Here is a 17,239-nt window from a genome sequence, read left to right as displayed (position 1 = left end):
TAGGGCCCAAAATGTTTTTTGATTGAAGTGTGATGGTTACTGAATGTTATATGGCACATATTCTGTCCATGTAACTTAAAGTAATATCTGTTTTTTAATTTAATTTTTTTTTTTTTTTTTTTTTTTTTTTTTTTTTTTTGAGCTGAACAATGTGTAAGATTTTGCCATGTCAGCTCAAGTTTGGGGTTACAATTGTTTTATTTTAATTTTGAGAAATAATGAATGAAGATCTTTTGGTTCTACTTGACCTCATGTTTAGTTGATATTTTTAATAAATATGCAAAATATGAGTAAAAAGTTTCATGAAAACTATTCCAAAATTCTATATTATATGTGCAAATTTAAATTGTAGATTAGATCAGTGATCAATCAGAAGTACTTTTAACCTATTTTCCTCGCCAGATCTGTTGTGGATTGAGGCTAAATTATAACTAAACTTGACAAAAAGGGTGATAGAAATGTATGGCGTTGTATTTTGAAGCTGTATTGTCATCACTGTTACATCACTAGAAAACGTTTGCCTTATCAAATTCAGCCTGAGGCGTGCATATTATTGATTTTTAAGCTTTTTCTATGATCTCAGAGCCGCATATGTGTTGGTGTACATTTGATGGCGAGGCTGCTCATCACATCCGGATGAATGACCTAAAGCAGGCATACATGCAAATAAGGATGCTCATTTCCATATACTGATCTCTTATTATTTTACTATGCCTTGGTATACCCTGATTGTCATGACAGGGCATCTTTAAGTAGCACAACACAAACTTTCAGTAAATTTAAAACATTTTAAGGCCTAAAATTTAGTTTTTAGATGTTTAGACTTTAAGACGCCGCAAACACCCTAAACAATTACTGAGGAAAAACTAATCGGAGTAATTTGAGTGTCTGTAATTCAATACTCTACATCACTGACTATGTTCATAAGCTACTTCTTACAGAGAAGGCAAAATGTACCAGCTTTCCTCCCAGCCCCCGCAAGACTCCACCATACTGCCTAAATTACTAAGAAAGGAAGGTGCTAATTTAAAATAATGTGCACTTATTTCTTTTCCATCTCGCTTCTTTCTTTTCCTGACGGAGAATGAGAGTCAGCCACTCCGCAGGGCAGCTTTACAGAAATAAATCAGGTGGACACCCCTCCCTGGCAGCCACTGGCAAACACCCCAATCCCAAACCGCCCCCCTCCCCTTCCACTGGCCAACGTGCAGGAAGAGCTCTGAGTCTGCAAAGACGGCGCACAGGAAGTCTTTGTTCAGAAAGCTACTTTCCCCAGGAACAATATGCTGCATTAATACGGCCGTCACTCAATCTTGACCTGCCCGTTTGAGCGTTTATAATCTCATTCATCATTCAGGGAGAAGACATGATAGAGTAAACTGTCATGGGTTTCATTCGGCAAACAAAGACATCTAGCTGCAGGCGCTTTTTAAAATAGTAAAAAAAAAATGGCTGCATTTCTTAGTGTCTGATTGCACAGGTATTGAGTGTCAAAAACTCCCAACAGCTTTTGCAACATAAAAAGCGTGGATTCTTTCCAGTAATGACTTCATGATGAGTGCATCGCATGCATTCAAATGAAAATGAATTTACTCGCATGTCTCGGGAAATGCAAATAGCATGTGAGTTTAGGCCCATGCGACAGATAAGTTGCACTCTGGACTGTCATGAGCACACTTAGGATGTAGCGATGTTTTATATAATGTTCGGTTTTTTTTTACAGACTTTGCTTTTTGACTCTTCTAAAGCATAAAAACTATAATATGGTTGCAGATATTTAAACCAGTTAAACTTTGCTGACCCGCTACGGGATCCGTGACGTCATCGACTTTCGCTTTAAGATTTAAAAGGCTAGCATTGCACCAGACCCCCGTAAGTGGTTTCGTTTGAAAGTGTAGAATCTATATTTTATGCACATATGCATCACTTTGGTTTTTATTCTACTGTAAAAAGTTAATTATACTTAAATACACAATATTTTGGATACCTGAGCTGGGTATTGAACATTGGTTCATTTTCATATTTTTCATGTGGTTCATATATGACACATGTACAATACAGTTCTAGCATTCTTTTTACTGAATTATATTCACATATCAAACAGTTGCCGAATGAATCGCGGCGTTTCCATGGCGCAGAAGTGAAAACAATACATTTATGATCAATAAGCAGCCCCAGATAGCACAGACAGCTGTCATCTCTTACCTTATGCTGTGCGCTTCAGGGCCATTCTCCTCTGTTTTTCAGGCGATGTGCATAAGTATATATGTCTGATGTGGTCCAAGCACAGTGAATTATGTTAGATCAAACAAAAGAATAGTGAAATATGTAAACAATGATTGAACCCTGTGGCTTGTACAGCACCTCTCATCAGTTGGAATACAATAACTTTTGCATAGATTATGGCAGAGACATTTTTCTTTTTCCCTATGATTACAGACATGTGCAGGAACCACCAAAATTAATTACAGCACGCTAGACCACACAGAACCTAAAATGTACACTTTCAAATTTGAGTTTAAAAAAATGTACAAAAAGTGCCTTTTCTTATAGGTGTTTATAATAACACAGACAACATATACAGTTATTTTAAACACTTTCAATGACGTTTTATGAAAATTCAAAGGGTTTTCTTTAAAATTATACCAAATTTTTGCATTTACACCTCTGCATGTGGATTTGGGAAGCTTTTAAATTGGGGTAAGCAAAATCCAGGCAGAAATCCTAAAATAGCAGCAGAGTTTAACTGGTTAAAAAACATGTCAAGTAAACATGTTTATCTGAAAAACAATGCTGAAGTCAATTATTCTCTTTTGTAAGTGTGTTACGTGCCAGAATGTCTGTCTTTGTTTTGGTTTTTTTAACCTGTCCAATGCCAGTTTAGCCAATTATATTTCAGCACCCCGGGTTGCCTTGATGGAAAACAGCGCGTTTCCTTAATTCAGTCAGAAAGGCTCTCGAAGCATGTGTCCGTGATAGTAATGCAACCTTTGGTTGACAGTAGCAGACTCGGAAATGAGACGCAGATTCAGAGTTACACATGAGGTTATTAATTAGCAAATAATATAAATATTAAGAATTTAAACAGTAGGTGAGCATTTTACACTGTAACATTGTGTCATAACAGCACGCTTTGTGATGAGATTTGCAGTGATAAGCAACTGGGCTGTTTGCACCAGACAAAACATGGCAGAAATTTAAATACAGCCATTCAGAAGCACAGAATATGCACTCATGAAATGGTAAGCTTATAATCTAATTAATTCATATTAAACCTCTCAGTATTGGGGCGTGCGAGAGATCTGCAGAGTGGATGGCAACATCAACAGCCTGACGTATCAAGACATTTGTGCTGCCAATTACATTACAAACCACAGGAGAGGGCAAATTCTTCAGCAGGATACAGCTCCTTCTCATACTTCAGCCTCCACATCAAAGTGCCTGAAAGCAAAGAAGGTCAAGTTGCTCCAGGATTGGCCAGCCCAGTCACTAAACATGAACATTATTGAGCATGTCTGGAGTAAGATAATGGAGGAGGCATTGAAGATGAATCCGAAGTATCTTGATGAACTCTGGGAGTCCTGCAAGAATGGTTTCTTTGCCAGATGACTTTATTAATAAGTGATTTGAGTCACTGCAGAGATTTATGGATGCAGTCCTCCAAGCTCATGGGCGTCATACACAATATTAATTCTTTTTCCATTACATCATGACTTTATATTCTATACTGTACATCATTTCTGTAAAGTCAGCAAAATCAGATCTTACTGTCCTAATTAAAAAATTGAAAATCAAGGCATGATCATATTTTATTTTGGTTAAATAAAAACAATCTAGAGGCCTTTGGCTTTCATATAAGCCACTTTGATACAAAATGATCAACTAGAAGTCAAGTTATTTGTTGTTCCTAAAACTTGGATAGGCGACAAGACTTTTATCAGTTAGTGTATATAATTTTCTAACAAAATAAAGGGAAAGTTTCTTAAAATACAAACAACTCCATTAAACTGCAGGTACTGAACAGTACAGTAGTGTATTAAAAAATACTGCCCACCACTCACTTTAATACTCGACCGAAGAAAAAAAAAAACTCAGTTGTACAACTGAATGTGGTAAAATCAGCAGCATTTTTTGTTTTGTTTCATTATTTGAGCTTAAAATCTGTTGCAGGTTACTCGTTGATAGTTACTCTAGTTGTCTAGTTTTTTTTTTTTTTTTCATGTATTTGATTAGGTCCGTAGCATTTACAGCAACTGACACCCGTTCGCTAAATGTGAAAAATGGAAAGCCGTCTATTTTCAGAAGTAGTAATGTCAGGACGCTTTCCAGAAACTGTAATTGCAAGCTTTTCAGAAACAAACCCAATTCCCAGCAACCCACTTGGTTTCAACCTCCCATCTGTCACTTTCTCTCTATCTCTCTCTCTCTCAGTCTCTCTCTCTTTCTCTCTCTCTATCCATTTTTTTTGTTTTTGTTAAAAATTCAGGCATGTCCTGGCTCCACTCCCTATATCAGTTTGCGTTATTTTTCCTCCCTGTAATGCAAGCCTTGTGACTGGAATCTTATTTTGTCACGTTTGCTGGAATAGCACCGATTCTGAGGCCTTTCTTTAGTGGAAAACGCTAAACGTAGAGATTTCAAAGAGTCATGCTGAAGCTTGCGTACTCTGTAATGACTTAAAATAGCTACTCTTTTGGCAGTTACATATTTGGTTGGGGATTTTTTTTTTTTTTTTTTTTTCCACAATTGGGAAATCCTAGCTGGTTTGGATTAGGATACTGCAATTATGGCAGTTCAAATATCGGAGTATTTGGAGATCTGTCCAATTGCGCATGTGGTGTACAGCTGTTTGGCGAGTGTAAACAGACGCGGGCTCATTTGTTCGTTTGTTTCCTGTTTTGTTCGGTTAATTGAAATGAGTTGGTTTGACCACCTACAGTCGTCGGTTTTCTTAAAGCGACAGTTCGTCTTATGCTCATTCTGAAGTGCTGTTTGACTTTAAAGAAGATATTTAGAATAATGTTCACACTGCTCTTTTTTGTAAAGTGATCAAATGACTTTTACTTTAATTAATATTTACTTTTAATGTTAAATAATATAACAATGGATTTTAAATAATGCTAAAAATAACACTGATATTAAAAATGACTTATTTAAAAAAATAAAATAAGAAAAGAAAAATAAAGCTAATTCACTATTACTACTATAAATAATGCAAATAATTAGGACAAAGATGGAAATATTTAGAGCAATGTTCACACTGCTCTTTCTTGCTTTATTTTATTTTTTATTTTTCTTAAAAATGTATTAATTAATATAAAAGTGGATTTTAAGAAATGCAAAAAATAACACTTATATTAAAAATGACTGATTTAAAATAAATAAAAACAAAAAAATAAAGCTAATTCAGTATTACTACTATAAATAATGCAAATATTGGGACAAAGAATGAAATATTTAGAGCAATGTTAACACTGCTCTTTTTTTCTTAGCTTTATTTATTTATTTTTTCTTGAAAATGGATTAATATAACAATGGATTTTAAATAATGCTGAAAATAACACTGGTTTTAATACAAGTTCGAATAATCTTTACTTTGACAAATAAATAGAAAATAAAAATGACCATATAAAAATTAAAAACTAAACAATTACTATAAATAATTTAGTAAAAATACTAAAATAATACAAACTACTACTATGAATAATACCAATTATTGGAACTATTTAGACCAATGTTCACACTGCTCTTCCTTTTCTTTTTCGTCAAGTGACCAGAATCACCAGATGATTTTTATATAATATAATATATATAAAATCGATTTTAAATAATGCTAAAAATAACCCTGACATTAATACAAGTTATAATAGTATTTACTTTGACAAAATAATGAAACCAAAATTAAAACATAAATATAAAGCTAATTCACTATTACTACTTTCAATAATACAGATTATTGGGACAAAAAAGGAAATATTTAGAGCAATGTTCACACTGCTCTTTTTTTCGTGAAGTGAATTTCTTATTTAATAATTCTGCAATTTTATTATATACGAAGAGTTCAGAATACAAAAACCTCTAAAGTGCCATCTGACATTTTCTTCTAAAATAATTTTTTTTCAGTCTCCTGTTTATGATCAGTTATGCAAATGTAAATAATGCAAATAACCTATTTTTTGTCCTGAAAGAGAAATTAGTGTAAGTGAAATTCTTCTAAAATCTGAGTTTTTCTCAGGCTCTAGCATGTAGGTTCAGTAATTACACTTTTATGGCAAAAAAAAAAAAGATTATTTTCATTCCCTTTAATGTAAATAACTGATCATAAACATAGAAGGCTGAAAATAATTTTGCTTTTTAAAGACAGTTTTAGATGGCACTTACACCATAATAATATACACTATTGTAGACTTTAAATAATGCTAAAAAATAAAATCACACTGACAATATCAAATTTATAACAAATGCAATTAAATTGTTTATTTTTTGACAAATTTATGAAAATTAAAATTCACTTGAAGAAAAAATATTCACTATAATATTAAAATAACTCTAATTATACTACAAATTATTAGGGAAAAAAAGAGAAATATTTAAACCCATGTTCACACTGCTCTTGTCCATGCAGTAAAAGTAAATGGTGACCAAATGGTTTCTGTTTGTTGACAGGTCATAAATGTGGACGGCACTAACAGGATGACTATTCTGGAGGACAAACTGCCTCATATCTTTGGTTTTACGCTGCTGGGGGAGTACATCTACTGGACGGACTGGCAGAGGAGGAGCATCGAGAGAGTTCACATCGCCAACTCCACCCGAGAGGTGATTGTGGAGCAGCTGCCAGACCTTATGGGCCTCAAAGCCACCAAAGTCATGGAAGCTGAAGGTGAGAGCTCAGCTTTTTCTGGCTTTCCTGACTTAAAATTGAGACGGTGGTATCAGCATTACTCTGAAAAGTACACTGAAAGTTGTAGTTTTATTTTTATTATTTAAGATGATTATTAATTGTATTTAATTAACTAAGAGGGTAAAATTAAATCTGATAAATCCATTTTATTATTTACTGTGCGTGTAGGGCTGGGGAATATGGCAAAAAGAAAATCCCCCTAAAGTATGATCTATTGATTTGATTTTTTTATTTGATTGATTTTTTATTCTGTGTGTAACTAGTCCGTTTTATGACAACATTACAGATCATTCTCTTAATTAGTAACTTGAAAACCATCTGGTTGTGTGCATGTATATTTCTGTGTTTTTCAAATATGCTTGCATATACACGCATTACACGTTATTATAAAGAAAGGTTCTTATTATTATTATTAATATTATTATTAAAGATTTATTTTTTAAAAATTACATTTTTTAAACATAAACAACCATCAAGGACAGAGGTGGAAAAGAAAAAGGAAAAAAAATAGAGAATACAAAACAAACTGAATGGGTACACAATTGGATCAGAAACACTAAGTAGGGAGAAAGACAGACAGACAAATAGATAGATAGATCTTAAATATCTTGATATTAAAGTCTTGATATTAAAAATCAAGTCAGAAGATTTTTTTTTTTTCATGAGGTAGTTATGTTGAGATGATATTTATGTATATTCTTCATGATATTAATTTTATTTACTGATATTAATTAATATAATTATTTTTAGGGGTTTTTCACCTTTATTATGATAGGACAGTGGAGATTTCAGACAGGAAATCATTGGGAGCAGAGAAAGGGGGAAGGATTAGCAAAGGACCTTGAGATGGGAATCGAACTCGGGTCACCTGAGCTTGTCGGTGCTATATGTCGGCGCACAACACCACTAGGCTATTGGCGCCGACATTTACTGATATTATAATTTATATAATTTATATGATTTTATAAAATATTAATATTAGTTAACTTGACAACTAATGTTCTTATTTAAATAACTAATGAAGGATTCAAATGACCTAGTGTATAAAGACTTAATAGAAATAATAAAAAGTACTTAAAATTGACACAAAAACTTCATTAAAATACTCAAAAGCTCATCTATTAATACTATAATAGACTATAGATTATATATTATATATTATATATATATATTATATATTATATATTATATTATATATTTACTAAATTGATTATAATACAATGACATTGTTTATTATTTAACATTAATTATTACTAGTTTATTATTAAACAAAAATAATTTTTTCATAAAGTGACGAAAGTAGAAATAAAACTGTAAATTTAAAAGGAATCTTTTAAAAGAACATGAGAAATAAATCTATTATTAACCACTATAATCGTATAATAAATAATACTAAAATAATATTAATGATAATACAGATAGAAGTCAATATATTACTTTTCTTAATTATTTAATATTGAGCTTTATTAGTTTGAATAAAAAAGTCCTCTCCGACCTAAACTGATGGCCTCAAACACTTTCATTAAATCACAATAAGGTCAACATCTGTCCATGGATCTGCTGCATTTCTCTCTGTTTGTCATTCAGGTACCAACGGCTGTGCCGAAAACAACGGCGGCTGCAGTCACCTGTGCTTCCATCGGCCGCAGGGTCTGAGCTGCGCCTGTCCCATGGGCCTTGAGCTGCTGAGCGACCTGCGCACATGTGTGGTTCCTGAAGCCTTCCTGCTGTTCACCAACCGTGCCGACATCCGCAGCATCTCTCTGGGCACCAACAGCAACGACGTGCCCATCCCGCTGACCGGCGTCAAAGAAGCGTCCGCGCTCGACTTCGATGTTTTAGAGAACAGAATCTACTGGACTGACGTCAGCACCAAGGTACGAGACACTTGTTCTACATGTTCATAACAGAATATCATTGGTAGTGTGGACATTTTTTGAAAACAGTATTATTTATTTATTTACTTATTTAACCAGGAAAGTCTTGTTGAGATACAATATCTCTTCTACCAGGGAGTCCTGGTCCAGCAGGCAACATAGGACAGAGTTAACGAAAAATGCACATAGATACACACACAAATAATATAAACCATAATCAATTATACTAAACAAACAGACTTTAAGATATTTTTTAATATATTTATAGATTCCATATGTAGTATATCTTCAGACTCCATACGTATGGAGCATACTTAGAGAATGCAGATCGACCAAACTATATATAAAAAATGGCATCTTAACTCCCCTAGAGTAATCCATTGATTCAGCCAATCTCAGGGTCAATTTTAGCTTAGCATAAATCATTGAATCAGATTAGACCATTAGCATCTCACCCAAAAATGATCAAAGAATTTTGAAAATGTTCCTGTTTAAAGCAACATTATGAAGCTGCAGGCCCGGGGATCCGACAGCACGCTCAGACCAGCACTTCCAGACCTATCGTTAGGATTGGGTTAGAGCAAGGGTGTCCAAACTCGGCCAGTATTCTGGAGAGTTTAGCTCCAGCCCTAATCAAACACCCCTGAACCAACTGATCAAGCTCTTACTAGGTATACTAGAGAGTTCCTGGCAGGTGCCTTGAGGCAAGTTGTTGATGAATTCAGCAGGACACCGGCCCTCCAGGACTGAGTTTGGACAATCCTTGGTTAGGGTCATGTGTTCAGTGTTGTTACTTGCTAGAAAGTAGATGTCCTCACTGCAGTCTGTAATTGCGATGAAGTTCTGGACCAGGTCCAATATGTAGTGGACATTATACCCCTGACTAGGGTAACAGCCATGCCACTATTGGGTGTAGGGCAGGGGTAGGTGTCGGTGATTGTCCATTACGTAGTGGATCAATCTGCATGCTGCAGCGAGGACTGCCTCAATAGTGCTGGTCTGAGCGTGCAGTTGGGTCTCCCGACCTGTAGCTTCACCCTTCTCGTTTAAAGCTTGACTCTACTTCTGTAGTTACATCTGGCACTAAGACCGATGGAAAATGGAAAGTTGTTATTTTTTAGGTCGATATGGAAAGTAACTGATTTCATTATGGCGTAATAATCAAGGAAGATTGCCACTTTACCATAGCTATGGCAGACAAATTGAGATTATACAGCGCCTGTATTAATTACTGTATTCATTGTTTTATTCCTTTTAATATACTTTGTATTTGTTTGTTTAGATTTTTCCTCTGGCTATTTAATAATAATGGTACTAATGAGCTAATAGTATTAATATTTTCCTCCAGTATTATAGACACAGTATTATATAATTATGCTAAATGAAGTGATGTTTATTCTTTCAAATCCCAAACCATGCTAAATATACATTTCTAATGGTGCTTTTAGTGCAGCAGGATGTTGGAGAAAAACTGACAATGTAATATTTCTTTTTTTCTGCAAAATATATTGCGATATGAGGATAATTTTACAAGACGACTATTAATTCATGATTTAACATTAATTGGATGATTTTGTAGAGGAGTGCATCTGCATAAAATACACAAAATGATACAAGAATATAGGAAATAAAATGAATTAAAGCAGGTGAAAACAATAGAACAAATATAAATATGATGTAAATGGTTTAAGCTGGGGTCTAACACTCTTGAGGTACAGAAATTCAATAATCAAATGCAAAACAACATGGCGTAGCATTTGTTGTATCAATAAACATAACTAATCTTTGTTAAAGTGTCATTTCTTGTGTCCAAATGGTTAAAATTTGTTCCTATAATTGTAATAATAAAGGCCCTAATAAAAATAATAAAAATAAATAAATATAAATGTATATATATATAAAATAGAAATCTGCTATTAGAAATTATTTATTAAAACTATTATGTTTCTATTAAACAGAAGTTGGGGTAAAATATTTCACATGGGGGCTAATAATTCTGTATTCACTATTGAGTGTAATATTTTGATCTCGTTTCTCCTCCAGACCATCAGCAGAGCGTTCATGAATGGCAGCTCAGTTGAACCCGTCATCGAGTTCGGTCTGGACTATCCCGAGGGAATGGCAGTGGACTGGATGGGCAGAAATCTCTACTGGGCAGATACTGGCACCAACCGCATCGAAGTGGCCCGTCTGGACGGCCAGTACCGGCAAGTGCTGGTCTGCAAAGATCTGGATAACCCTCGATCGCTCGCTCTGGATCCTGCCAACGGGTACAGCTCCCTTCCTTAAATTCAGCACATAACACTGTCTGTCCACTTCTGCCATAATAGTTCTGTTTCAATCCGTTTATTAACCCAAAAAGACATTTAGTTTCTTATATATTAGAGTCCTCGAAGTTAGCTAATCGATCATTGACGCTAGTTGAATATTTAATGTTCTCACATGATGTTTTTAAATATAATATATAAATGTTAATTATATCACTTTGAAATCGGGTGTTTTTATTAATATTTACTCATGTTTGTTAATAAAATCAATCTAATTGATCATTATTAAGTGCATGATCTATTTATAATTAATACAATTATTAATAGTCTGTAAGATTAAAAGACTTTTAATAATTGGTAATTGTATAGCTAATAAAATGAATAATAAACAGTTCTGTTTTAATATAAATATTTAATTCATAACAATTGTTTTTATTAATTATTCAATATTTTAATATCTTTAAAATGATTTGAATTATTTAAATAGTAAAATATTATTCATAAATTATTTTTATTTATAATAATAAAGATATAATAAATTCTGAGCTAATGCAATTAAGACTAACTTTATTAATTGTTATTATTACTATTAATATTATATTGTTATTATATTTACAGATTTTATGTTGATAATGATTAATCGTGAATTAAAATATGCTTTTTTATTTCGTTTTTATTTATTAAATTTTAAAGTTAATAAATGCTACTGATTTTAAAGATTTTAAATCTAAAAATAAATAAGTCTAATTATAAAAGCATTTATTAAATAGTTTTTTTTATAAGTTCTAAGCAAAACTATAAAAATAGGACTGAAATAGGATGAAATATAGTATTTTTATTAAGTCATTTGTGTAATATAATTTTCTCCCCTTACATGTTCATTAATAATCAAGTGCATGATTTGAACAATAAAACTGTGTATTTACAAAAAAACTATATAATTAATATAGCCAAGAAAAGCTTAAAGAGATGTCATCATAAAGGAGTTATCAATTATAATAAGTGATCCGCTCGTGTTTTTTGGTTAACCATACGCTTCCTACACATGTTAGCCCTCCGGAAGTTTGCTAATCGATCATTACCGCTAGTTAAACATCAGATTGCACACTATGAGACTCGCGGGTGAAGCTGTTCCACCTCAGGGCACACAGTTGTGTTTGTGTGTCAGGAGACGAGTGTGAACTTGTGGCTCAGAGAAGTGAAGTCAGGCATTCCTGCGGTTCCTGAAGCCTCCATTAGCAAACACATTCTTCAGCATTGTCTCTTCTCACCTGAACACTCAAAACTGTCGCCTCGCTTTACTCACAGCTGGAAGCAGTGCGTTATGGAGATTTTTTTTTCACTGCACGCTTATCGGTCATTTGTAGCTTTGCGTTTGGTGTTCATGTTGTTCATTCTTTTTTTTTTTACTAGGCAGTTGTTGAATTTAGTATTTATTCAACTTTTTCTTTGCTTTAAATGAAATCCTAAATATTTATGTTGTAAATTTAAATGTTATATTTATAACTTTGGTATCAAAAAAGCTTCACAATGAACTTATTAATGCATATTAAGTGTGTATTTATATATTAGTAAATCAAATATAAATAAATATATATTTAAAAAATAAAAGGTTTTAATGGAAAAAGGGAATTCTATCGTATTGAAAATAATTAGTTTTGTTAAAAATGCAGTAAAGTAATTTTGGGAGTTTTTGGTACCAATTATTACCTATATATTATTAATTAAATTATTAAAATATTTGGGTTTGCAGGTACATGTACTGGACTGAATGGGGAGGTCGACCCAGGATTGCTCGCGCTCACATGGACGGCAGTAACATCGTGACTCTGGTGGATAAAGTGGGACGAGCAAACGGACTCACCATTGACTATATCGACCAGCGGCTGTACTGGACAGACCTGGACACATGCATGATCGAGTCCACAAACATGCAAGGTACAAATACAAGCCTTTTAAAACCATCTTTCTTGCAATTTTTGAGTTTATTTCTCACAATTTTAAGTTTATTTGACATTTTTGTGTTTATTTCTTGCACTTTTAGTTTATTTCTTACAATTTTGAGTGTGTCTTGCAATTTTGAGTTCATTTCTCACATTTTTGCGTTAATATCTCGCAGTTTTAAGTTTGTATATTACAATTCTGGGTTTATATTCTTTAATTATGTGTATGTATTTAACAATTCTGAGTTTATACAGTTATATTCTGATGTTTTTTCTTACAGTTTTAAGCTTACATCTTGCAACCAGCTTATTTTCTTTCTCTGGGCTCTATTTTGACGATCCAGGCACAAAGTACAAAGCGCAGGGCGCAAAAGTGTCAGAATCCACTTTTACATTTTTTTAAGGATGAAAAAATCCGCTATGCGCCACAGAGCCAATAAATTAATCAGAGTCTCATCTCCCATTCCTTGTAAGAGTCAGTTACAAGAGTGCTGAGCTGCCATACAACTGAGTGCTTCACTAGCGAGAAAACAGTTAAACAGAGCATCTGCAGCACGAGAATAAGAGATGAGCCTCCTCATTCTTTACTTTCACTTTCGCTCCATCAGCCTACAAAAATTCATTTCGTTTGTTACTTCTAATTTCCAGCAAATGAATAAATAAACAACAATGACGAAAAAAAAACTGAGTTATATCCAAATACACATGCTTTATGCCTCATATGGTCTAAAACCTGACAGGTGGGCAAATCTAAGCTTGTTTTTAATAAAACAAATATAAATATGGATATAATAAATAATACTGCTAATAATAACATTATACGAAAGCAAATTGTCACAAATAAACTGAAAAAGCCCCCCGTGAGATGAAGAAGGCATGAAGGCAGTGGTTTTTATATTTATGTAGAAAATAATACTTTTTGCAACATTTTATTCCATTAATTCTTTTTCATATGTAAAGATATTTGCGTATGGCTGTACATCCTGTGTGTATTAAGCAATGTTTAAACGAGGCGCACAACTAACGTGCTCTGCGCTGGTCTGTTGACCTCCTCTCAGCTGGTCTATTGAACAGTCTATTTTAGTACCTCAAAATAGCAACGCGCCAGCAATGCGCCTTAACTCACCTCCTTTTTTAGACCAGAACGCCTATGGGCGCACATATTAGGCAAATGCATTTGCTATTTAAACAGCGTGGCGCAAACCGTCAAAATGACTCCGAGCGAAACTAGCAAACAACAGTTGCGTCGCACCGCATTGCACCGGGTGAATGATAGGGCCCACTTAGTTGATTAGTAAAACAAGCTTTCACACCATCCAAGCTCTATTAAACTAAAAACATTGTTATCATCTGCAGGTCTACAGCGAGAGATCGTGGCTGATGATCTTCCTCATCCGTTCGGGTTGACCCAGTATCGGGACTACATTTACTGGACGGACTGGAACCTGCGCAGCATCGAACGGGCTGACAAGCGCAGCGGCTTGAACCGAACCGTGGTGCAGGGACACCTGGAATACGTCATGGACATCCTGGTTTTCCACTCCTCCAGACAGGACGGTGCCAATGATTGTTCACAAAACAACGGCCAGTGTGCCCACCTGTGTCTGGCATCCCCCTCTGGAGCCCAGTGTCGATGCGCGTCTCACTACACCCTGGAGGCCAACGGACGCAACTGCAGCTGTGAGTTTTGCATTTTATTTATTGAATTATTTTAGGGCTCAACAATTAAACAGGTATTTGAGGTGTTTTTTGCACTGATAAAAGTTTGATGCTGTGTTTACAACAGGCACGGCACGTGCAGATAAATTGCGCTATTTGTGCGTAAATAGACACGTTTGAGTTTACTCGCTTCATTAGCACGTCAAATTCACATTACAATAGACACGGATTGGCCTCATGGGCAGGGCTTCTGTCTGCCCGGTGAATCTAGCTTTGTTGCTAAATGGCTAACATGGATATTATTGAGAGAACAGCTGTGTTTATGTGCATTTATGAAAGCTGAAAAACATAGCCGATTCGTTTGAAGCCGAGCCCAGTTTGATTAACTGTTGTCTGGTGTCGGCAGAAGGATTTTCCCCCGGGACCTCAACTGTACGTCATAGTCATGGCCCTAAAAAACAAAGCTCATGATTGGTTAACGTGGCGCGAATGTTCGCTGATGTTCAGATTTTCAAACTTGCGCGATTCACAAGAAACGCTCAACTCGCACTGGCTCATTTGCGTGTATCGAGCCGCAGGATGTCTATTCACATCTTTGCATTGACTTAACATGTAAATCACTCACGGTTGACGCTTCAACCGGGTCTGATGTGAACGCAGCTTTACAGAATGTATTATTATTGTGAATAATAATTGTAATGTAAGTATTGCAATTATTAGCTAAAGTTTGGTTATTATTATATTATTAATACATTATTAATATTACTATATTATTATACATTGTATAAACGGCAAAATCACGATTTAATGATGATAAAAATGTATTTAATAATAATGACAAATATGTAGATATAACAATATTACTACAGTTATATGCAATGCTTAATATTGTGTTTAAGATAAAAAAATATTATTTTTATATGTTTGTGTGAAAAATAAACAATAATTATTGGTATATATTTTTGGTAATATTTATATTCTTTTTTTAATAGTTATTTTTATAATGTTTACATTTTTATTTTTATAAAATAATTGTATATTTATGATTGTAAAATCATAACTATTAACGTTGTTTTAGTTATATTTTTAATTGATATTTTTTATTTTTTTAATTGTTACGTAAAGTATTATGTATTTATATTAATTATTAGTTAATATTTATAGGTATAGTTATAATTTATACATGCAATTAAATAATTATTTTAATAATAAATACCATAATATTCTACATTTAACATGTATAAAAATAAAAAAAATATACATTAAAAATAGTATTACAAAGCTGCATTAATAGTTATTATTTTAGAATGATATATACACACATTAAATAAAAAAATTGTAATAAGTATTAAATATTAAACATACAAGATATACAATAAATATACAAGCACTCCAGATACAAAATAGACTTTTGGCTAATTCTGGCACATTTCTGCCTATTAATGTTTATTGTCCCAGTCAAATAACCCTGAAAAATAAAATAACATTTCTATTATTAGTGCTTTTATATATTATTATCATTATTTTTTGTATTAATAATAATATTATCAATATTAACATTATTGATCATTTTATATAAAGTGTTATTTTTTAAGTACAAATGTCATGTTGTTGAGCTAAATGCGCTAAATGTTGTAGGCTTGCGGTTGGTTTTATATATTTTAGCAGCCACAAGGGCTAAAGTACTCTTAGGTCTCCAAGCCATAAAGTTCACCGGGTTTTACTGACATTTCAAAGTGAGTCATGGATTTTAAGATGCAGTTGGCAGATTGAAACGACATTAGAAAACAATGGCTCGGAGCCATGCAAAACTCACTCATATGCATTTAATTCCTTATAAGCTTAAAAATTACTGAACTTGGATTAAACAAGCACGGTGAAAGCTTCTGGCCAAGAGTGCAGAGGTCTTGGCAGCGCTAGCATGTTTCTGCTCTTAAATTCCCTCTTGTTTCTTCATTCTCTCGTGGCCTGCAGGGAAAGGCTGATTGCGTTTAGTTCGTATGATTGCATTTAGCTGACCTTCACCTTCTGGAAATGTCCAATGCTCAACTGTGCTCTTACGGCATTTTTCCACACCTCACTAATGCGTTTCATATTATATGGGTTTGGGGAACTTCCATTCAATAGAAATCAAACACATCACAGGTGATGATGAAGTTGTGCTACAAATAATTCAGACACAGTGAAAACTAAATCTGAGGTACAATTGGATTGTGTTTATTTATTTATTTATTAACCATTATGATGTATCATGATAGTATCTCACAATTTTGACTCTGCAGTGTCTTACACAATTCTGAGTATATAGAACATCTCGCAATTCTGAGTCTATACATATCTCGCACTTCTAAATCTGGACGATATCTTGCAATTCGGAATTTATACGATATCTTGCAATTCTGAGTCTATACATCTTGCAATTCTGAATCTATACAATATCTTGCAAATCTGAGTCTATACATCTTGCAATTCTGAATCTATACAATATCTCGCAATTCTGAGTCTATACAATATCTCGCAATTCTGAGTCTATACAATATCTCGCAATTCTGAGTCTATACATCTCGCAATTCTGAGTCTATACAATAT

At 33.7% G+C, this 17,239-nt stretch overlaps 1 protein-coding gene across 2 annotated transcripts in view; it reads left to right on the top strand.

Moving 5' to 3' along the window:
• lrp5 (low density lipoprotein receptor-related protein 5) overlaps positions 1-17,239 on the top strand; it is a 127,174-nt gene that overhangs the window by 85,591 nt on the left and 24,344 nt on the right. For both annotated transcript variants that reach the window (NM_001430956.1, NM_001177458.2), the window contains 5 exon segments: positions 6,667-6,883; positions 8,492-8,781; positions 10,825-11,051; positions 12,802-12,986; positions 14,348-14,671. In NM_001430956.1, the coding sequence (NP_001417885.1) occupies positions 6,667-6,883; positions 8,492-8,781; positions 10,825-11,051; positions 12,802-12,986; positions 14,348-14,671 (1,243 nt within the window).

This window comes from Danio rerio, chromosome 25 (genome assembly GCF_049306965.1).
Source record: "Danio rerio strain Tuebingen ecotype United States chromosome 25, GRCz12tu, whole genome shotgun sequence".
In the NCBI taxonomy this organism is placed as follows: Eukaryota; Metazoa; Chordata; class Actinopteri; order Cypriniformes; family Danionidae; genus Danio; species Danio rerio.
This window is presented reverse-complemented; position numbering and strand designations above follow the sequence as displayed.